Genomic DNA, 24024 nt, shown 5'->3' with positions numbered 1-24024 from the left:
TACCTATAAGCTCAGTCAAGAAATAAGCATAAAGGTAAACTGACAGATATCTGCAATACACATAAATGCAGAAAGCAGAATTCCTTTGGCCCTAAGGGATACTGCTAGGCAGGGAGATCAGTATGTTGACAATTAGGTGTTAAATCTGTTAAAGAAAAGAAGTCAGAAAGGGTTATTGTATGGAAAAATGTTGAAGGAGTAAATTTATTAATGGCAGTTGCTCAAATACTGGTTTTATGGGTGAACTTAGCTTTATTTATGTCAGTTACTCTAGTTCAAAAAGTTGGACTATGTTTATAAATCAGCTTGAGATGTAAATTTTTGACATAATGTCAACATAGAAGAGAAAGTAACATGAGTAAAATGTCAGCTGAGCTACCTGAAGACAAGAGCATGCTGTTGCAGTTAAAAATGTGATGAGAAGAATCTAAGAAGTTGCAGTTTGTGATGTGTTATATATGCTAGCCTCATTAGATGGATGATAACAATTAAGGTATATGCCCGGAGAGAATGAAAAAACACAATTTTAACATCTGGCCTACTTGCCATGTGAGTTTCATTTCTGGAGTGTCTAGGTTGAGATCCTGGTACCTGATAAATAAAAAGTGTGAGCAATCAGAAGTATCAGGAAAGTAAATGAGAGATGCAATGCATCAGCTCAACAATCACCTAAAATCACAGTCTGGTTAGCAGCAATAAAGCCTGAATTGTGTGTCATGAAGTAAGAAGTTCCAACAGTGGTTTTGCCACTAATTCATGAATAGGTTCTGATTTATCCTTATCCCATTTTCTCCACATAACACTAGGTTTATAATGATTTTTAAATCTTGAAGTGGAGAAAAAAGCAGTACAATCTTTGTTATGATTAGAAAATAAGATTGTATATATGCTAAAACAGAGATAGAATCATTGTGTATTTATTGCAGACTTTAAAGAGTGTGCAGTAAATAAGGCAGAGGCCAACACTTGAATGATGAGGTTAAAAATATTAAGCAGCTGCTACATTTCCCAAGCACCATTCATCCAATGCAATGAACAAGGCAGGGAGTGTAAGGGAAATACCGGGTGACTGTGTAATTAAAAGACCGTATGATAATGAATGTGCACACAGAGGCTGATTATGCTTTCATGGTAACTTACATTCTGACGCTTCCTAATTTTTGAACAGTTGACTTTGCAAAAAGACTACCCTCCAAAAAAACCCACCCCACAGTTCTTGAATTCAATCCACTCCATACCTAGCTTAAGCAAAAGGCAAAAATACAACATTATTTAGATAAACTTTTTACCTCCATCATACTATGTTTCATTAGTAGTTTTTGAACATGAACTACTGCAGCACAGACTGAATCATAGATCTAATGTTAAACAGCTTCTGGAGAAATCCTAATTCCAGCACAGTGGAAAAGAACCACTGGGACCTGTGCTAGGGTTTCTCTCAAATGCCATCCATCCAGGTGCCAAAATCAGATGCAAGTCTTGAGAGACTAAACAGGTTTCTGATTTATGCTTTCCTTTCTACATAAACAATTCTGACTTTTAAAATATTACTGGGTATATGAGTTAGCTCTTCACTAAAATGAAGAGGTCACTTCAAATACCTCAAACCTGTAATTATGGACTCATTCAGAATTTAAAATATTAATTACATTTGAGCTAAATTCTCTAGACAGAAATATTAAAAAAAACCCAAACATGAGAGATACTCACTTTTATTTTAGAAACATATGAATTTTAAGAGAATGAGCACACAGCCAATCACACTTACATTTAAAAGTAGATGTTTTCTTTATGACAGTTATTTAATGAAGAAATTGTCTTGCTTTCAAAACATTGTTATTCAGTTAGGTTTGTGTATGCTTATGTTGGCATAACAGGTATTAGACAGTCGTCTGATAAGAGCTGCAAAGGAATGACATTCAGATAAAAATCAGTCTTTGGGGGTTTTATATGCTTTCCTATGGTCCAGACTTTATCTGATATTTTAATCAAAACTAATTATTAAAGATTATAAAGATCTGAGAGAAAGCTAAGCAGTTATCAGATACAGTCCACTTAGATTTCATAGTTGAATCTTGTTATGCATTCCTTGGAACTCTTAAATGCATTTAAAGTTTCTAATGGATGCAAACACATGCACAGCAACAGTCTAAACCAAAATAACAGGTTTAAAACCAGCCAGAAAACATACAAGTGCTAAATATGAGTATTGCACTTTAAGTTATGCTTTATAACATTCTATTGTAATGAGTTTTATTTAGTGACAGCTCCCTACAGTTTCTAGGTATACAAGTTAAGCTGGGATTCCTAAGTCTCATGGAATTAAATTCGCTGACTCAAGAGGCTGAATACAGATTGTGCTCACTATGGGTTGAGAGACTAAGAAGATACCATGTATATGTCCACTGTCATCTAAAGGAAGCCTGAAAATGAACTGAAGAAATGTAAAATGAAAGAGTGATGGGAGGAAAGACATAATATTATCATAGGTTCATCTTCAATGTCACTTACAAATTTTGCCAAGACATAATTCCACTCCCTATGTGAAGACAAAAAGAAAGAAACGTGCCTAACAAGACCTGTATTTTAACTAAGTTGGCAAAAGAAATGTCCTTTGTTCATGGGAACCTCTGTAGACAGAGAGGAATCAAAGTTGAGAGTCTTTGAGTTCTACAGATGGAAACTGTTTTGCCTTTTTGAAGAACGATAGGTATTACAGAAAAAATAAAAATCAGGTAAATTCTACCAGGTGCCAGTTACTCAAAAGCACATTCAACGAATCTTGATGACAAAAGTATATTCCTATACACATATTTAAATTTATAAATGTGAATGTTAAATGCAAACTCACAATGGCAGTATTAAAAAGGCTAAACTTTCATCTTAAAGATCTGAGTAATGCAAATTAATGGAATCTCCAACAAGATTTGGAACCACTTACCAAGAAAATTAAAGATTCACTTCATCAATAATCAACCCCCTACCCACTACTGAAAATAGTGGTGTAAGTGGTGCTTAAAAGTAGGAAAGTAATAAAAATGAGATAACAATAGAAAACATGAAAAATGAGAAGTCTAAAGAGTGGTATTTATTCTTGGATCACTTCAGATGAGATCTCATGGGATGTTACCCACAATTAATTTATTTCACTAAAAACACCCAGTAAATTATTTCAGTTCTGCAAGATAGTTGGACATGAAGCACTTCTCTATAACATGCTTCGTGATCTGCCTTTCACTAATAATTCACCTTGTCTCTAAGATTTTCCATTCCACATCCACAATATGATTTGGAGAGGCTGTCCTTGAGCATGGGGTGCCACCCATGCTTCTGAAGATGACAGTCCTACGAAACTGCTCGATATCTAAATTCAGTTGTTCACATCAACTCCATTACTTTAGGATGAGTTTGACTTTCCCGTACACTGCCCCTCACTTGCTACCAATCATTTAAATGAAATTACAGTAACTTGAAATTAGATCTTAAGTCAAATTTTCATAATTTCTAGAAAATTTAATATCTGCCACTAGACATTTCCTTTCACAGAAAAAATCTTCAGACAACTAAGTTGCCATAAAAAGCTGAAAAGCAGCTAAGAAAACCCAACAAACCAGTTACCTCATTTTCTACTTTAGCCAAGTGGCTGAAGCTCTAAGAACCTATCCCTTCTGAAACTGTATGTATACATGTATTTCACTGAACAAAAGAAGCCTGGATACAAAGCAAATTTCTACTTGAAAAACATTAAGCAATCTGAGCATTAAAAGAGGTTTCTGTGGCAACAAAACCTATCATTATTGAACCACATTAATTTCTTAAGTACATCAAATATATTACTAGTAGTTCAGTAACGGTGACAGAGGGACTGGAGTAATGGGAAATTGCAGCTGCACTGGGCCCAGATCACCCTGTGTTCCTATGATTCATCTTCAGTTTCAGCTTGGGTCACAACACAGTACCAAAATCCTTGTAATCTTCTTTAGCTCCCCCCAGTGAATCAGTCCAGGGTTCAACTCTGCCATACCCTAGAATTATGACAATTTTATAAAAAGAACGAATATTTAAGTCTGGCAATGATCACTTACTTGAAATGTTCCAGAAAAATAAATTAAGAAAACAGAACTACTAAATGCATCAGCAAACAAGAAACTATCCATATTTACAATGAACAAGGCTTTTCCAAGGTATCATAACTAATAAAAAAGTGGAAAAATGAACGCTTCTTTGTAAACAGATGATCTGATTCACATCATAGATTATAATATGTTAATTACTTAGCACAGAGGTAGTAGATCTAAATGCATTTATCTTGGCTGCATTAAAGAATGAAAACCAGAGATAGCAGTGCTGACTTTATGGCCAAATCATCCAGGGGGATAAATCCAACCAGAATTAAACTCATATAAAAGTATCTTCCTAGGTGACATTAAGTCATATCTCTCCAAAGGTCTTAGGAATAGCCCAATTTGTGCAAAAAACAACTTTTTTTTTTTTTTTTTAAATACTGACCACGTTTGGGGTTTTTTTTTCCCAGTTGCCGAATTAAAAAATTATTTAAACCACCATAATTTAAAATAAATATGTCAATTTAAAACATTTTTCATAACATGTTTACATGGAGAAATCCTTGGATTTTTAGAACACATCTGACCCCCTTATGGGGAAAGGAATGGAAAATGTTTATGAGGGGCAAAAGGAAAAAAAAACAGCACAAAATACTTTCATTATATTTCTGCTTAATTTCTACTGATTTTGAAGAAAATACAAAGTGAGAAGGTGTAGTGAGATGTTAAGTTTCTTCAGTAGTAGTGGGCTCACTGGAAATAGGAGGCTTACAGTCACCGAGGAAGACTATGGAATGATGATTCTTTTGCTCAGGTTATCTCTGGCTTGCTAACCACAGACAAAGGGAATTAGCATGTTTTGTGTTGGCTTTCCATAGACCACCTGCACACAGCTTCACACTACAGGAATGCAATTCTTTGCACCTTTTCAGTTTTTTAGTCTTATTAGAACAATATTTTAAATGAAAATATTACTAACAGAGTGTTCTGCTTTAGCAAACATACCTATCCAAAAAAAAATTCAGAAAAAATGAACAAGAGGTCATCTGCAGGAAGAATATGCTGTCCTGGCATAGAAGGTAATAACTAGGCACCACTTAGAGAGCAGAGAGGACAAAACTCAAAAATCTAGAACATGCCACAGATTTCCTGATTTTAATTATGGTTCACATGTCCAACCAGAGTGTCCTAAATATAGCCATTGTTAGGTTATTGCAAAAGACACTGAAAAGAACTAAAAAAACTGTAGAAATCAAGGGGAAAAAAATTTCCAAGCACCAGTCAGATGAGCAGTAAGACCATGTAAAAGCCAATTAATATTATAACCCTTAATAACTTCTGGAAGAGATCAAAATTGGCGAACTTGCAATCTCTACTGTACATCTTTGTATGATTATTTCTAACCTACAACAGCATTTTGGATAAGTAAACAGAAGAAAATATACATGTAGGAAAAAAACCACAAAACAAACCCAAAACCTCAGTTTTAAATAGTCCTAAAAACAAGGGGAGGAGGGGATGGGGGAAAGAAAAGTAAGCCGTTTGAAAAAGACATTGGCAATCTTTCTTAAACCCCCCACTGGGTAATATGAGTATATCACCAATGGGTGTGTGGCCTAAAATTGTTGAAAGTGAATAAAATTTGACCCACCATCTGTTTTTCTCAAAACCAGACAATTAGCAATTTAATTGACTTGGCACACTATGTATTACAGTACATATGTCACACTAGATGAAGTGATTTGGTTTCTACAAAGTTGTGGAAAAGTTGCCTTGAAGCTTTCGGATTACTCTTATTTCTTGGTGGTTGTATTTTAGAGACATTTTTTATTTTGACAAAAACTATCCCCAGGGCTTATATTCTCCCATGTGTAGCTTTTAGTCTTTTTAAATGCAGTGCTAAAGTAGGAAACAATGCACCATACCTCTATGCCAAATGTTATTTATTATTTATTACACTGTGTCCATGCTTTCATTTTTTGAAGCCTATGGCTACACTGTCAGATTTCAGGCGTCCTTTAAGTTGATATAAAAAGTTAACATTAGAGATGGCCATGTTAGCAGAACACATAATAACTTCCTACCATCCTTCCAAGTATAAGACATTTTCCCCGCTTACAGATACACTAACACAATGTACATTTTCAGGATTATTTTCCATAATTTCTCTGTTTCTTCCCATACATTTTCAGGGTTAAGCATATGAGGATTTGGAGTGTGGGTGAAAAATAAGCAATTTGAAGCAAAAATAATATTAGCACAATAAGTTTTAATAAACAAGTTGCAACACAGTATCTTTAGATAGACATAGTTCTCAATGGTTTTTATCATCGTATATGGAGGCATTTTATAAGTTAAATATGATCTACAAATGTCATGTAGAAAGCAACCATAACACTTAGGTTACAGTTTTTTTCATACTTTTTATAGTTAAGCTTATTATAAGTTTTATTACTGCAGCTGTGTGTATAACCCACAGCTATTACATTTATAACTATTTTAAGTAACTGCAAGATAACTGTCTAAAAATAATGCATGGTTTTAGGTAATAAATAGATTGGTGATGGCCACTAGGACTTACCAACAAGAAAGGGACGGTATTCAACAGTGTGAACTATGCACTCCATTTTTACCACTGACAATGAAGGCCATCACTTTTTTTTTTTTTCTCAATTCAGCCAAATTTTTAAACTGAATTTCCTAAGCTGCCTTTCATTTATTTTTCTTCATTACTATTGAGAATGCTACTATCAAAAAAGTTTAACTTTTTATATAATATGCATTTTTTCAGATAGTCAAGCACAATTTTCCCCCTTTTGAAATTCCTCACTGTTAATGCTTCCATTTTCTGTATCATTTACTGTAAGCCTAGTCTACAAAACCAGTAATTTCTTTAATTATAATGACCTTTACCACTTGTCTGGCCTTTTCCTTATCCCTAACGCATGACGTGAAATACTGATTACTTTTTTATACCCTCAGGGTGAAGAAAGAATGGATTTAACATCAATTGTTTTCCACATAACTAATTCACACACTTAGACATTACACAATTTTTAATATATATTATATATAAATATATACATATATAGTCTATTTATTGGCATCACCTAAGCAATAGCCTGGAGAGAATTCTGAGTTCTGGATCCCAAGCCTATGGAAATATTTAAAGTCTTGTTTTAGGCATGTTATGTAGCCCAGTAAATATGATTTCTACCCCATTAACATTAAATGGCCACAGGCATTGCATTGACCTGCCATGGCAGGACTCAGTGTTTGGCTGGGTTTGCCTTGGCCAGAGCTGCTTTTAGCTGGTTTGAGCCAAAACAGCAATTGTTTGGTAATGGAGTGACTATTACTTACCCTGTCATGGCTTAAATTCTGTGACAATCACATGTAGTGAAGCTTTGACTAACCCAGGTAGACACTGTGTAACATTCAACAGCCCTTGGTGTTCATGGGAATGAGGGAGGCTATTCTCCAAATTCAAAACAGTAACTGGGAATCAACAAGGAAAAACCTGGCTGTTTGAAGAAGTATGTAAGAATAATTGTCTAAGAAGACCCAAAGGAGAAGAAAACCCCACTGTGAACATCATACTCTCCAAGCACTGACCTCGGGATGCTGATAGTAGTACACTCCTCCCCATTTCACTCTGCATGAGGAAGGCATGTTAGGACACAAAAAGACGCTGGAAAGGTGAGCATAATTCCAGGAAAAAGAGCAGATGCTAGGAAGGTTATGTACAACCTTATCTGTATTGTTAATAAGGTTTCTCTGTGTTAATTAGATAATCTGAATGTTAGACTTAAAATGTGAATTGGACAAAGAAGAAAATCTTAGTTCTTTTTATATTGTGTTGCCTCTTGCTCATAACTAGACTGACTGTAACAATAGGTTCCACTGAAGTGTGAGTTACTCTTATATCACTTTTTTTGGCTATGTCTGGATGGTACAGCACTCATCATCCTAGTTTCTTCAGATCACCTCTCTGAAATGCCTCCTCAAGGAGGAAGAATTTCAAACCCCACTTTCTGGATTTGAAGAAGATTTTAGGGATCAGGTGTTCAAAATTTCACCAAGTATACATTTTCAAAGTTCCTACTTTAAATTTGGAATAAGCTCAGTTTGTATCCCTGACTATTTCCAATAATTCAGTTCAGTTTTAAATAACATCACCAACAGAACTTCTACTAATTTCCATTTATTATTAAATACCTACTAAAGTTCACTTTCTAGGGTTTATTCTATTTGGCTTGTGAACTCATTTGTTTAATGTTATCTAATTAATTCCATCAGGTTAACTTCTGGATTTGCTCAGTAATTGACATTAATACTCAGAGAAAGTTGTCATAGTGTCTCTTTAATTATCATTTAATAAAGTCATTGGTTATGGTACCTATTTAGTAAAGTTCATTTTCTTCTCAGATTGGTCTCTGTAACAATCCAAACAGTTCAAGTGAAAATTCTTAAGTGTCTAACAAAAGCATAATCAAGATTAGTTAATTTGCAGGCACATGCTCACATCTCTATATTTTTCCAAGTCATTTAAAATGCAGACTAAATTGATATTCTACCCTATGATTTCATAAGAAGATACTTTTCCATTTTTGTTAATCATTAAAAAAAACAAAACAAAACAAAAACATACTATCTAATGTCTCTACAGTTCCATTTAAAAAGAAAAAAAGTATAATTTGCAGAAATGAAAATAATGACCTTAATTGCCTTTCTGTAACATTGAAGTTACTTGAAACAATTTAAAATTTACAAGACACAATAATCTCAAATGCTTCTCTCCTAAGTCTCAGTTATAAATAGTTCATAACAGTTTCTCCAGACTCAGCTTGGCTGAGAAGTCAGCTGTGGCCTTCTTTCATTAACTGTCTCCATCATCTGTCAATCAGTATTAATAAAGCATTCACCATAGAATCAGCAACTTCATGCAGTTGTACCTTCATGTAGGTACAGTTCCAGGAACGGGCTCCCAAGCGCACACTCTATCTACCAGCTAGGCAAAATGGCACCTTGTTCAATGTGGCAAATAAATGAACTGAGACATTTAATTGAAAATGAATATACATATAATTCTTCTAGACTATTCAGCTGAAAAATATGTATGTGTATGCATGGGGGGTTTTTTAAATATTGAAAGGTATTCCAGCTTGAGGGAGTCTAGTTTCTTATGCCATGGTAAAGGAAAATATAGTATTCTGGTTCTTACAGACCATAAAGGAACATGTCTTTTCCTGGTAGTTCTCAATGTGTCAAAACTAATCCACAGAAAATTGTCTCTAAGGGATGCTGGATTGATATAAAATGTTTTTATTGCCAGTCATATGTCAAGCAATTTAGAATCAGAAGAGATCTAAAATAATTTACAGAGGAACGGCATAAACAAAAGAATAAATGTGCAGATTTCCAGTTCAAAATCATCAGTTTTTTCCTGCTTAAAAAAAAAAAAATGTATTAAAAACCAAAAACATTTGTTTACCAGATTATTTTCAGAATTATATAATTTATAAATGTTGACCACTCTACAGAAACTTTAGATGTTTTGTGAAACTTAAAGTTAGAGACAAAATAAAAGAAGGCATTTTTCATGGAAAGCATAGGGAAAGAGTTATTTACCCTCCCATTAATTTTCTTCCCCACATTTAAAAGCAAGAACCATGTCTCTCCCCCCTCTCCCCCCCTAGCATAGAATCATAGATTCACCAAATCATTCATGTTGGAAGGGACCTCTGGAGATCATCTAGTCCAAACCCCCTGCTCAAACACAGTCACCTACAGCAGGTTGCCCAGGACCATGTCCGGTCAAGTTTTGAATGATCTCCAAGGATGGGTACTCTGCAACCTGTCTGGGCAACCTGTTCTAGTGTTTCACCATCCTCACAGTAAAAGAGTGCTTTCTTATATCCAGATGGAATTTCATATGTTTTAATGTGTGGCAATTGCTTCTTCTGTGTACTACTGAGAAGAGTCTGGCTCCCTCTTCTTCATTCATTCCCATCAGGTATTTATACACATGAATAAGATACCTCTATGCCTTCTCCTCTCCTGACTGAACAGCTCCAGTGGTCCCATCCTCTTCTCATATGAAAGCTGCTCCAGTCCTTTAATAATCTTTGTGACCCTCTGACTTGCTGTAATGTAAGTCCATACATTTCTCATACTTGGTAGCCTAGAGCTGGACACAGTACTCCAGATGCTGCTAGCAACAGCAAGTTACAGAATTCCTTCCTATGGCAGATGCAAAAGTTCAAAAACCATATAATATTCTACAAGGTTTGGATGGGCAGAGAAAACTTCAACTGCTTTTGCACACGTAAGTAAATAAAGACATATTATTCATATGGCTATACTTCATTAATTATTTTCATCAGAGGATTTTTTTAAAATTATTTTTATTATTAGAAAAAGTGATAATTCATTAATTTGTTCTCTAAGTCTCACAAGTGGTCTGTCTATTTAAAGGATGTGTCATAATTAACATGAAAATACTTTAAAAAATTATTCTGTCAGATAATGTCAAATTCTAACTTTATCATTGTCTCAATCTATTAATGTCAGTTTCTAAACCCACAAGTATAGAAGCTTGCACTTGAACTTTAGACATTCAAGCAAAAAAATTTTCATTCTGAATATTCATTATCTTTTTAGAGTGAATGGGACTAGAGATTGCAACAAAAGCACTAACTTCCACAGCACATTTTCTAGAAAATCATTAAGCTCACCTAGTCATATCAACTTGGAACTTCCTAGGATTTCTTTGCCACCTGTCTTCTCAGGTATTCAATCAGATTTCATAAATGTTCCTGAAGCTAAAAGGAATTTTAGATCATCTACTCTCATCTTGTGTTACTTCAGCTGACCAGAAGTTCACTCTTTACAAGAGTTGCAAGAGTTTTGATATCCAAAATATTTCAGCCTAGAGGGAGGCGGAAAAAAAAGAAAAAAAAGAAAAAAAAAGGGGGGGGGGGAAGGGAAAAGAGGGGAAAAAAGGAAAAAAAGGAAAAAAAGGGAGATGGGGAGAGCAGAGAAGAAGACAAGAGAATGCCCCCAGCAAACAGATCTTTTCCTGTAAATGAAAGGACTTTTCTACATCTGGAGAATCTATTAATTGCAAGTGAGAGAAGATACGACCAGATATGACCAGACAGTAAAACACAGAAAATAAAATAAAACAAATTTGGCAGGTATTTTGAGCTGTTGCTTAGAGAAAATAAAGGAAAGACTCAGTGGTTGGACACCTTAGCACCAGCTTGGAGCACTGGCCAGTCCATGCAGTATTTTGGTTACTGATAAAATTAAATCTTTTAGTGTTTTGCATATGCTGCAAGTGGTTAAATAAATAAAAAAAAAAGGAAAGCTAAAGCCAGAGGCAGATGCCACCCTCTCCCCATCCATACACAACAGAAAAAAGAAACTATAATATACCTCAGGGGAAACATTCCTTTCCATCAGCATCAACTGACCAGATGATATGTACATACAATAACTGCCTTGACTCTTCAAGAGCTGTAAATTAATCAATTTGGAATTCCTTCTTAATTCCCAGAATATATAAAAAAAGAAAAAGCTTAGATTTAGAATCCAAGGAGAGAAGATGATGGTCTTCTATTTTTTGATGTGACAACACAGAGACAAAGGCACCCTCTCTCATGATATTAGAGACTGGATCTCAGTTTTAAGGAATTCAAACTCACATTACGCATCTCACAAATACTTTAATAACAAATTTGTGGCATCATGGGGATCTTCAGTTTGTCATTGTGGCACTTTTTACATATCATGAAATATTTTATGCTTAGAAATATACCATGCAGGAATGAAAGAGAGGGGAAAGAAGAAAAGAAAAGAAAAAAAAAGAATCCACAACTTTCTAGCAATCTTTCTGAGAGAGAGTACAATGGCTAATTCAAAAGTATTAATTAATGATAAGCCATTAATTAAACATAACATGATTATGGATTTTAACTGAAGGATACAAGTTTTTATTTGAATTCCATGTGCATTCCTAATAGGTGTACTAAAACCCATGTACTCAGTGCTTTATTTCATATGTATCATTTCTATAAGAATATGACAGCATGTTAAACAAAAATTCTTATTTTAGATATAACGATGAAAAGGGATGCTCAATATATATTTCAGATACCCAATACGAATTATCAGGATATATAAGCCTAAAGACATGTTGTAAGTTAAAAATTAAACTCTCTATACTAAAGATTTTCTATAAAAGCAAAAAAAAAAAGGTACTTCAAGCAGAAATTCACATAATATTCTCTGTGCCATAGAAACTACCTTTTAATAAACTGTTGCTTCAGCACCAGCAAAATACTACAAGGATTCAATCATACTGAAAAGTTGGCAATAATACCAATTAAAACAAAAGAATGGACTCAATAGTCCATAAAAGAATTAATGAGTTTAATGCAAGGGAATTTAATGTTTAATACACTATCTGTGTACCATCTTTGGAAGTAAGCATCGTCATACAGTGAGCTGGTGTACTAGTTTTAGCTGGGATAGGGTTAATTTTCTTCACAGAGGCTCATATGGTGCTATGTTTTGGATTTGTGATGAAAACAGTGTTGATAACACACTGATGTTTTACCTATTGCTGAGCAGTGCTTACACAGCATCAAGGCCTTTTCCACTTCTCACGCTGCCCTGCCAGTGAGTAGGGTGCACGAGAAGTTGGGAGGGGACACAGCTGGGACAGCTGACCCCAACTGACCAAAGGGATATTCCATAACATATCACATCATGCTCAGCAATAAAAGCTGGGGGAAAGAAGGAGGAGGGAGAGGGGGACTTTCAGATCTATGGAGTCTGTCGTCCCAAGTAACCATTATATGTGATTGAGCCCTGCTTCCCTGGAGATGCCTGAACATCTGATGGGAAGTAGTGACTTAATTCCTTAGTTTTCTTTGCTTGCAAGTGCAGCTTTTGCTTTACCTATTAAATTGTCTTTATCTCAGTCCACGAGTTTTCTCACTTTTACCCTTCTGATTCTCTCCTCCATCCTGCTGTGTGGGGTGTGAGCATGCAGCTGTGTGGGGCTTAGCTGCCTGCTGGGGTTAAACCACAACAGCTGGGCAAATCTAAAACTTTCTAGCTCATAGGCATTTTCTCTGGAAATGTGTTACAGAAAATGTCAGCCAAGAGCAACCTGAAACAAAAAGCCATCCATAAATGTAAGATACGGTCTACTCTCATACAATATAATTAATTAATAGAGGTTTCTCAGAACATGAAAATACATTATGAAAAGGTACTGCTGATGTAGCTGTTTTCTAGCATAATAGCACCTACAGAAATTAATTATTGACTTGGGGGAAAAAGGAAAAAAAAAAAAAAAGAACATTCTCATGGCATAATGCTTGGCAATATGGAAAACTCAGAAGTCCAAGTAAGGGAAGTGCAAAACCTCAACTTGTTATGATGATTCTTCTGAGTGTTTTAGCTGGAAACATTTTGAAAAACCTCCATACATACACAGGTTTTAAATTTAAGTTCTGACTGTATTTTAAATGTAGTGCCTACCTGCTTGTAGCTATCCTACATGCTGAAGTATACAAAACCAAACTAGTAGCTTCAGTCTTCATCCAACCAAGTAAAATAAATTTCTAGCTTTCTGTTCCATGAAATGCCAACAGCTAAAGAACTTTAGCAACAACCATGCCATGATGTTACTTCAGCAGACAAACAAGCGGAAATCTTGCTTCTGTCACCCTTTCACAGGCTGATGTAGCAGGAAATGCATCTTAATGTTTTGAAAGAAGACATCTCCAGAGGCTGCCACACCCAGTCCTTCACCACTTCAAGAAACTTGGTGCAATGCAGCCACGAGGGGGACCTCCATCAGCTCAAATTCAAGTGTGGTAACAAGAGACTAATCAGGCATACCAAATTCTCACTGTTGTAAAATATGCGGAGAAAAGAGCCAGGCTTGAACTAAGAGATCATGGCTAGTTGGTGGAGAAGACAAAAAATATCTATGGTAAATATTGAGGTAAATTCATTCTGAGATAAATGAGACATATTAAATATGGACACAGAACCCTATATTCATGGCACTTCTTAGAGCTCTTCAGCTCACAGTATTCTAACTGTGATTCTATCATGTTGGGGTTTCAAATTCTACCCTTTGCCCAGGAGGATCTTTCCAAAAGCATGAATTGTCTATGGGTTCTTGCTTTCAGTTACAGAGATAAAGTCCAGAAATGCTCATAAGAAAATTTTCACTTAACTGCCACAAATAAACAAGCAGTTTTGTGTATATTTTTTACCCCAAAACCGGAGGTAAATAGTTAGTCTCTTGTAACATATATGCTTAATACATAAGACAACAGAACTGAATGCAGTTAAATACACACTGAAATGCTGAGGAGCATGAGTCAGGCTAACAGCCATTTAGCCCAGTGTCCTGGTTCAAGCAGTAGCTAATACTTAAGGACAAAGCAAAAGATGACCTTTCCACATGTTATGCATTCATATTGCTCAGCAGACTAATGTCAGAGCGGAGAAAATCCTTCTGCTCTTCTTTATAGATAAGTATCACAAAAGGTTTGATTGCTAAATGCTTTTAATTAAATATTGTAAAGCAGAAAGGATGACCTACAGTTTTATTGAACTAAATTAAAAAGTCGTGGGAGTCACCTTCAAATAACCATTTGTCTGACCAGCTCTCCACTGACATGAGGGGAGTTGTAGAAAAAGGATCATAAACTGTGTCTCCTGGAAATAATTACCTTCCTTTTAACCAAACAAAACCATTAAGTAGAAATATGAGTATTAAATTAAGACTTGTTGAAGACAAATAAGTTTATTTTATAAGTCAACTTGGAGACTATAATATTAAACAGTACTAACATGCAGAGAAATCAGAATTAAAATCAATAATCAAAAAGAAGCAGCAAGCACCAGTAAATAAATATTTTGTGGAAACAGGTGAAATAGAGATAATATGCACAATTTCATGTTCTAAGAACATGCTTTTAGACTGAAGACCTATTTTCACCAATTTAGTAAAGTTAACAGAAACATGAAAGTTTCTCCATACCAAAAATATACTCCTTCCAGAAATTATTTTAAAAGACAACAAAAAACTCCACACCCAAATGCATTCTAATGCAACAACTTTTTGAGGCACAGTTTATTATTAGTTCTCATATAACCTGAGACCACTATATTTGTATGGAAAGATTACATAGTTACAATCGATACTGGTAATAATTTATTGAAAAGCTGAAGTCCAGTAGCTGCATACAATTTTATAATTTTTTAACCTCCTATTATATGAAATTTTTAAGACCTTCATTATAATGTAACCTGCACAGCCTTTTAAGTACTCAGAAATACCATTTGAGGAGCTATGAAAGATCAAATCTGATGCAACATTAATTATATTTCTCTATAAAATATATGAATTAAGTATATTGTTTTGAACATTTATGAATTACAAATTATGTATTAACATTTTACTTTTTCTTGGATTACGTGTGTTTAAATACACATGTACATAGTCAAATTGCTGTATGCAGTCTTGACTAAGAGTAGACAATGGGTGGGTAGAACAGTGTTAGTCTTTTTATTCAAACTCAGAGGCAAAATATATATCCTGAGACAGAGAGGAAATTTCTTATCTCAGCAGTACAATGCACATAATCTTTTCTAATAAAGATGAACTATCAAAGACTGAGATGTCAAAAGACCTACTGGAACAAATTAGTAATTAAAAGCAAAAAAAACCCCAACAAAAAACAAAACACACAAAACCTATCCTGATGGTATGCATCAAAGTTTTGAAAGAACTTAGTTTCTAGCAACAACACATGATCATTTGTAAACTGTCCCCCCAACAAACAAAAAACCTACCAACAACTAACAATTTAAAAAACTAGGTACTTCATCAGAAAGAATAACAGAAATTGCTTATTTGCCTAGCTGTTTCTGTGGGTGTTGTAAAGCAATAGCGGAAAACCTAAGTAATTTTTCGGACCTATGGTCACAGGAAAAGAGCATGGGTTGGGGCCCCTTTAGACATACAACTCCAAGTGCGGGTAGAAAAGCTTAAGGAATGTCTGATTTCTTGCTTAAGGTGATTTTAGTACTGTAGGACAGAGGGGCAAATACAATGTCTGTTTCCAGAAAGAGTTCCAAGGGGCACCTGAAAAGTACAGAGATGTAAACCTGAGATGTAACAAGACTGTGGAAATTATAATCAAGAATAGATTCAGCTGACACATGGACAAAAATGACATCCACAAAGCAGCATGGCTTTTCTTAAGGAAAGTCCTGCATTACAAGCCTACCAGTGCTTTCCAGAGAGATTAGCTGGCACAGAGATGAGAGAAATCCAGTTTACGTAGAGTATTTGCACTTCCAAAGGGCATTTGAGGAAGTGTCTCATGGAAGGTTCTTACAGAGACTAGGATTTCTGTCATAAAGAGGCAGGCTTTTGATGGATGTTTGCTTAAAAAAGTTAACATGGTAAAAGTAAATGTTCAGTTCTTCCAGAGGACAGAAGTCACTAATGGACTTCTTTAGTATCTAACCTGTTTCACAATATATTTGTAGATATGCTGGAAAAGAAGGCAAGCAGTGAGATGACAAAGCGTGCTGATGATACTAGCTAACACAGAGCAGCAATGAGGACAACCCCCTGTGAAGAAAAAAAGAAAGGTCCTGCAAAACTGAGTAAGCAGTAAAATGTGTGATTAAATACATTGTATTTTCTATGAAAAGAATGAAAAGGCATCAGACAAAGCTGGTAAAACTAAAGTAAACAAAAGAAAATACTTCTTCATTGGAACTTCCTCGCCACAAAATAGTCAGAATACTAAAAATGTACATGGGCTTAAGAGGAAAAATAGACAAAGTAATGGATGAAAAAAATCCGTCAAGAGTTACTCACTATAAATAGACTGGATTTAGGAAGTCTTTGTGCCACAAACTGTTAGAGTGTAGGAAAGCATTCTTAAGAAGTATCACTATATTATTGCTTGCTCTCTTTTCCTTATGTGATACTCAGTTAAAAGAATCTTTATTATGATTTGTACAGCTGTTCCTATATTCTTATAATCTAGGGATTAAAAACAGGAACTCTCATACCTTATGTCAAATACATTGTTTGAGAATTAGATAAAAAGATTAATAAAACATTTGGATAATACTGACAGATTAGGGTCTATTACTGAAAAAGCTTGCAGTGAGTTGTGGCCAACAAAGCAGGAAGAACAAAGAGTAAAATACAGCACCAATTTTCATCTTGGCAGTAAGTTAACAAGGAAGATCTCCCAGGTTTCTGCAGTGGATGCTCTTCTGCTTAATATATTCAAGAGAGAACTGAAACAGGAACGAGCTTGATTTACAAAACTTGTCAATAACACGCTTTCAGCAGAAATGGAATCAGGTACAGAGAAAATTGTGCTGTATTCATAAACTATCTATTGGTTAGTGGTGTTGCACAAAAACAAGTGTTCTTTTTTTTTTTATAAATACAAAGCAGTATTTATATTTGAGAATTTGAACAAATCATGAGACTTACAAGGTTTAAAATTATTTGCATTGATTTAGCACAGGGATTTTTGCCATTAATGTGAATCTCTTCTTGTCATTCTTTCTGCAAAATGAAGTTAGGATGCACAAGGAATAGAATTGAGGGTATTAGAATCCAATTAAATAAATCATTGGCATGATCCCATCTAATTACTGCACCACAAAACACACACAAATAAAACAAACACATGATGAGAAACACAGAAGAGAGTGGGTACAAAGGCAACATAAATCATCAGAGGAGTGAAAATACCACAAGAGAATATAAACTGAAATGGATAAGACTGAACAGTTCAGAAAGGAGAAGAGTGATAGAGATTTAATTCCTGATTTTGAAGCACAGAAAGTACAAAAAGTTTCACTTCCCCCTTCCTCATAAGAGAAGGATTAGATAGTATTTAACAAACAAACAGAAAAATCACCTGTCTTGTGAAAACCAAAATTACAGAATGAAACTGTCCACCATCTCACTGAGTTCAGTAATTTAAGTTTTTTAAAAATTAGTCTATAATATGAACAATAAGAATTAAAGCTATATTTTTCTTAGTAGAATGGGCATGAAGATATATGTTTCATAGATAAGGTACTCTCATAACTTGTTGAGATGAGACCTTCCTGAAGCCTGCATTATGGCAAATGTATCTTACTTTGCACATACTTCCAAAATACATGTTTCCAGACATAGTTAGAGGACTAACACTGGATTAAACTATCTACCTAATTCAGATCATTCAGTGTTCTGTCATCAACAGAAAAGCAAGTGCTGTTGAGCAGTTAGTCATGGAAAAACATCTCTGTGCCATCTGTGACGAAAAACCTCAGATGTGTCTGCAACTCAGTGCTTACTGCTAGGAAAACAGGATGAAATGCAGATCACAAATGCCAGAAGGCTACCCCAGGCTGCAATAGTACCCCAAGCACTCAGGAACACAAGTCACATTGGTTGAAGCAAGATGAAAGTTACACAGAATCACACAGAATCGTGTAGGTTGGAAAAGACCTTTAAGATCATCGAGTCTAACCGTAAACCTAACGCTACCAAGACCACCACTACACCATGTCCATAAGCACCTCATCCAAAAGTCTTTTAAATACCTCCAGGGATGGTAACTCAACCACTTCCCTGGGCAGCCTGTTCCAATGCTTGATAACCCTTTCAGTGAAGTAAAATTTCCTAATATCCAGTCTAAACCTCCCCTGGTGCAACTTGAGGCCATTTCCTCTCGTCCTTATGCTTTAAGCAAAAAGAAATCTTTTGAAATACTGGGTATCAGAGTGTAAATCCCATATCCTAACATTAGATCATCAATGCAGAAAATTGAATAAGCAAATCTACTTTGATCCAAATTCACTTTTTACCTACACTCTTATCTAGCTTAGCATCTTAGACAAGTCTCTTCCAAAACTTATCACCAGTCAAACTAACCTTCTTCAACTTTATTTTCTTATGTAATTAAAATTAGAGTATGTCTGATATATTACTATAGTTAACTAACAGATTTGGTCCTGATAGGAGGCATGGCTATCAGGAAAACCTACCAATTTAAGAGGTTTTATTAGTGTGTAGCCAGTTATTTGGAGAAAAATAAAACAAAGACACAACAAAAGAAAAAATATCCCTCAGATCTGGCCACTGTCCAGAAACTGAGGGTGTGATATCAGGACCCGACAGAACTGCCATGAGGATAGTTTCCTCTGTTTCAGAGAACTCAAATCTGACCTAAACAGTAGTTCAGCTTGCCTATACTATACTAATATAGGATGGTTTTGTACTATGTGTTTACATTACTAATTTCATTCCTTAAAATAATTTTTCCTATCAATTTACACCATAATTATTTACTTTACTCTTTAACCCCACAAATTCTGTGATAAAAAGTTTATTATGAAAAAGTGTATAATGCATATTTTTTATTTAATTTATTCTTTAACATATATCCAAAGTTACAAAAGGAAGCTATTACATATGAAAGCTATTGCAGTTAGAGTTCTCATGTATAATTTTCCAAGAAGTATATTATTCCACTGCTAGATTCTCAATCAGTTTTTGCAAAATGAAATAAAGTCACAATTCTTCAATAACTTATGATCTTACAACAATGGGTTTCTAGTCTTTGAAGGCTATGCCACAGTTTTATCAGTTTGTCTTGTATTTTGTGCAGCTGTTTTTTCCTCAATTATAGATGAAGACCATTCAGTTCCAGTGTTTAAATATGTTTCTCCACTACTGTTGAGATAGAAACTTCTTTTCTCTTCACCATGGCTTTGGGAATAGAAGTGCTACTGTGACAATATGGCACCATTTCCTGAAATACTGAATGGTGCAAAGTATTCATGCAACTTGTCATCAGTAATAACTTTTAATTTGTAGTTTCCTTTCATAGCACTGATTTGGGAAGCCTAAAAAGAATCCATTACTTATTTTTTTTATTTGGTAATTATACAAGCACCACAGCCTGATCTCATATCTAAAGGAAGGACTATGGTTTTCAAATAATCCCCAAAATTATGAGTTGGAAATAATGCACTTACACTTCCAGATTGCTAAATATTCCATGTTTTCACATTAAAAAAATCCACATCATGTGAAACATGAAAAGAAAACAGCTTACACAACAGAGAGGTAACAGGTAAAATGTGCTTCTAATGAGGCAGTGCTTGTATTTCTGTCCTGCCCATTCCTGGTATTTATTGTTCTACCTTCCTAAGTAGTTTTATTTTATGGGATACTGGAAAAGGAATTTCAAAAAAACAACAACAAATTATTTACTTTAAAATACTCTCTTCAATGTTTAAATCTCTACTTTATATTTAAATAATTATAATGGGATCTAGCTATTAAAAGCATAAAATAAATCCATATGCAACATCTTAATCTAGAAGAAGACAAAGATTTTTATTATTTTACAAAGACTTACTAGATTCTCTCAAATGGCAGATATATAAAAGAGAACTGTCAGTTCCTCTAATAACATAAATTTAAAAGAATTCTTCAGATGAAAACTTACTAAATTAGAGAATGCAGAGGTATTTAAAAATTCACTTGTCTATTTCTATCATTACAAATGATATGGCATATTCAATTCTATTCCAGTCAGAAAGGATGTGACCTTCTATCTCACACCTTGAGCAAGTATACCATTTTTGGGGAAAATGGGTAAAGGGCACTGGATAATGACATCCCACAACCTTCTGTTCCTTCTGTCATATTCCATGTAGGACTTGTATCAATCTATATTATTGAAATTGCCTGCCAGACTCAGACCTAAATGTGAACTAGATTGAAGAATGTCTTTATGAATTTTGATGGGACAAGGCACACACATCTCCACTACCTCTGTAGTTAGTTGAGTCTCAGGATGCATAGAAGCAGATATTTAGGCATCAAAACATTTTAGTGGGAAATTAATTTAGCTATTAGCAAGTACTGTTATCGAGTACATTATCAAATAATTAACTCTGATATAAGCAAGTCTGTAGAGTGAAATAGAAGATACAGTATCCATACTATCTATGAGAATTTCATTGTGTTTTAGTGGTTTTACTTTGGACAAGCTTTATCAGGTCCTGATAAATGCCCATTAGAAGCTGGAAAATGAGGAATGTTATTCCCAATGCTATTCAAGTGCATCTTATGAATTAACTCAATGGAATGTAATTTGTGCCTTTCAGGATTGCTCTGTGATGAAAACTAAAGCAAGGGGAGTGGGAATGATCAGAAGATTATTCAGTTCAAAAATCACACTGCTGGATCTAATCTAAAATGCTAATGTAGTTGCACCTTTTATGTAAGCAGAAACTTAAAAGATCTAAATATATAATATATATAAATAGATACAGTATCAACCGTAGTTAGGCATCTGAAGGAATAGTGGAAATTGTGAGGTGGAAGGGACAAGTTATAGGAATAGAATTTGATCTAGTCCATTAAAGAGAAATACAAGCAAGTTGGGCATACATTCTTAATAATTCATATAGTTACTTAAACTAAAAAGTCCTCTGACCCTGACTCCCAGAAATCACAATTATCCTAAGTACTTATGAACATTTTTGAGAGAAAAGTCTTTGCAATTTTTTTATTCTAGTAAAGAAGTCAGTGATATGTCATAGCCCTGAACACACTGTTCTAACTCAATTACTCAGTTTACCTCATTGAACTTTCTCTCAACTTCTAATTCATAAGTTCCAAAACTTTAATTGCAAAACAGCCACTTATCCAAAATACTACCCATGTAGACGTCTCTTTTCAGAGCCTACCATCATTAACAGAAAGGACATAAACACAAAGAAAAACCAACAAAAAAAATAGCAACCCCCCAAACCTGCCTCCTCTCCAATGAATATATCCTCTCAGGGATCAAAGCAAAGGCAACGGATATAAAAAAAATTTAACCCATATTCTAGATTGGGGGAAAAAAAAAACAAAATAAAACAAAAAAACCGCCACCATACAGTGCCTATCCATTGAATGCTTGATGCACTCAAATGCTATTTAATGAGCTAGTGTAAAGTACCAGTGTAGGACAAGAGAGAAATACAGACTCGATATCTAGGTGTGCAATCACAAAACTGATTATGTGGAGATGAGATTGTGAATGTTCACCCTTTATGTCCCCTTCTACCTATTCGTATGCAATTAATTTTATTCTTAAAGAACTTCTAAGAATAACTGTAACTCATGAATAAAACAAGACATAGTGTAAGACATTGTAAGACACTAGACAATAATCCTCTGCCTTCTGCAAACTAAAATTGTTGCAAGTAAAATTAATTTTACTAGAAAAGAATCCTGTAAATAAAGGAAACAACTACTTGAGCTGTGCAAATTATTTCGAGTTCCGTGAATTATTTCAAGTTCAGATCTAAAAAGCTTCCTTTTCCACTTAGCTATGGTTCAAGGTTTGCTATATTAACAAATTCTTAAACTTGTTTGTACTAATAATTTCTCTTGCCCCTTTCAACAGCTGGAATGTGGAAATCCTAGGTCTTAATAACTACCATACAACAAAGTAGTAAGATCTTTCTATCTTAGTCCACTAGATCTGAATATCTAGACTGCACAAGCACACTCATGCCATACCACTATAGAGCTTAATACACATGAACAGCCAAAGGAAAGTTATGGACAGAAAAAAACAGCAAGTCACACTGTGTAGGTTTACTTCCAATACGCTTATTCACTCCATCTGCCCATCCTCAACAATATCAGCTCAATTTCTAATATGCACAGCTGTTGGTTTAACTTTTGCCTTTCCTCTCTCCTTTTTGATGAATAATTTTGATGACTAATCATACTTTCTATTATCTGGTTTTCGCGGTAGGCAGAAACCATGCAATTTAAGAATTTGTTGCAAGAAATACATGCAGCTATGTTAAAGCTAATATAAAAATAATGAATATAACTAATTCTGTAATAATACAGAAGTGCATATGTATATATACGTTATTCTTAAGTTTTTGGTTGATTCTGCTGTTCATGTTATATGAAAACTGTATGTTCTCCCAGAAGCATCAAATAGCAACAGCTGTTTTATGTTATACATTATAGAACCCTCACATTTTAAGACCATAAAGAACAATATTATTAGGCAAGTTTGTCTTGGCCCCAAACTCATATGTAATTCCAATTCTTTGCTTGCAGTGTTTTTTTTTTCTGTTATGGTAGGCATAATTAATTTTCAAAAGAATGTGGGAAATATTAATTTCCTTTATGCATTTAGCTTTAAAAAATAATGTAATTATTTCATTTTAATATATTTCAACAGGAAATAACAGAAAATAAATGTGAAACTATATCCCAAAAATAATCTGCTGTAAGAACACACCAGATAAAAAGTGTGCAGTTTCATCTGACATAAGACCTTTAAAGAGAGCAGGTTTATTTTTTGCATTTTTTTCAAGACAGCGGGTTTTTTTTGTTTTAAAACTGACAGAACTTAAAATAGAATGCATCCCCCGATATGAAAGAAAAAAAAATCATTATATTGGCTTAATTTTTGGTACACCATTAAATTAACTTCCAATAACGTATTGTTACCTTTGTAGTTAACCTTGAAACCAATTGAGCCCACACTTTCATCCGTTTGAAGGTGCAACCACATCTGATTGCTCATGCTCACAATTAAGTCTGGTACAAAGCTCCCAGTTAACCTATAGATAGAAAAAAAAAATCTGTAAAGCCATTAAGCATCAGTAACTAGATATCTTTGTTTGTTTGTTTTGTAAGGAATCTAAATAACTATTAAGTATTTTTTATGGGTTTTGTTTTTGAATTCATTGTATTCAGCTCATACTGAATTAGTTATGTACTGGCTGGTTAGCCAATACAGCTCTCAAGGTTCCAGTGACTGCAGATTTGATAGCAGTCTATAAACACAAACAACTACTT

At 34.5% G+C, this 24024-nt stretch overlaps 1 protein-coding gene and 1 long non-coding RNA gene across 5 annotated transcripts in view; one reads left to right on the top strand and one right to left on the bottom strand.

Annotated features, from left to right (window-relative positions):
* Window positions 1-24024, bottom strand: part of CSMD3 (CUB and Sushi multiple domains 3) — a 782968-nt gene that overhangs the window by 390483 nt on the left and 368461 nt on the right. For all 3 annotated transcript variants that reach the window (XM_072852006.1, XM_072852007.1, XM_072852008.1), the window contains one exon: window positions 23674-23786. In XM_072852006.1, coding sequence (XP_072708107.1) covers window positions 23674-23786 — 113 coding nt within the window. The remainder of the gene's footprint in view (window positions 1-23673; window positions 23787-24024) is intronic.
* The window catches only part of LOC140647425 (uncharacterized), a 37741-nt gene that overhangs the window by 7529 nt on the left and 6188 nt on the right, over window positions 1-24024 (top strand). Inside the window, exons 2-6 of one of the 2 annotated variants that reach the window (XR_012040762.1) lie at window positions 7047-7763; window positions 10248-10392; window positions 10728-10855; window positions 13818-14076; window positions 16656-16775. This is a non-coding gene — a long non-coding RNA (uncharacterized lncRNA). The remainder of the gene's footprint in view (window positions 1-7046; window positions 7764-10247; window positions 10393-10727; window positions 10856-13817; window positions 14077-16655; window positions 16776-24024) is intronic. The other variant, XR_012040763.1, reaches the window with a different exon arrangement.

The sequence above is a fragment of the Ciconia boyciana genome, chromosome 2 (assembly GCF_034638445.1).
Source record: "Ciconia boyciana chromosome 2, ASM3463844v1, whole genome shotgun sequence".
NCBI classification, from domain to species: Eukaryota; Metazoa; Chordata; class Aves; order Ciconiiformes; family Ciconiidae; genus Ciconia; species Ciconia boyciana.
The sequence above is the reverse complement of the archived record's forward strand: the minus strand, read 5'-3'. Positions and strand labels throughout refer to the sequence as shown.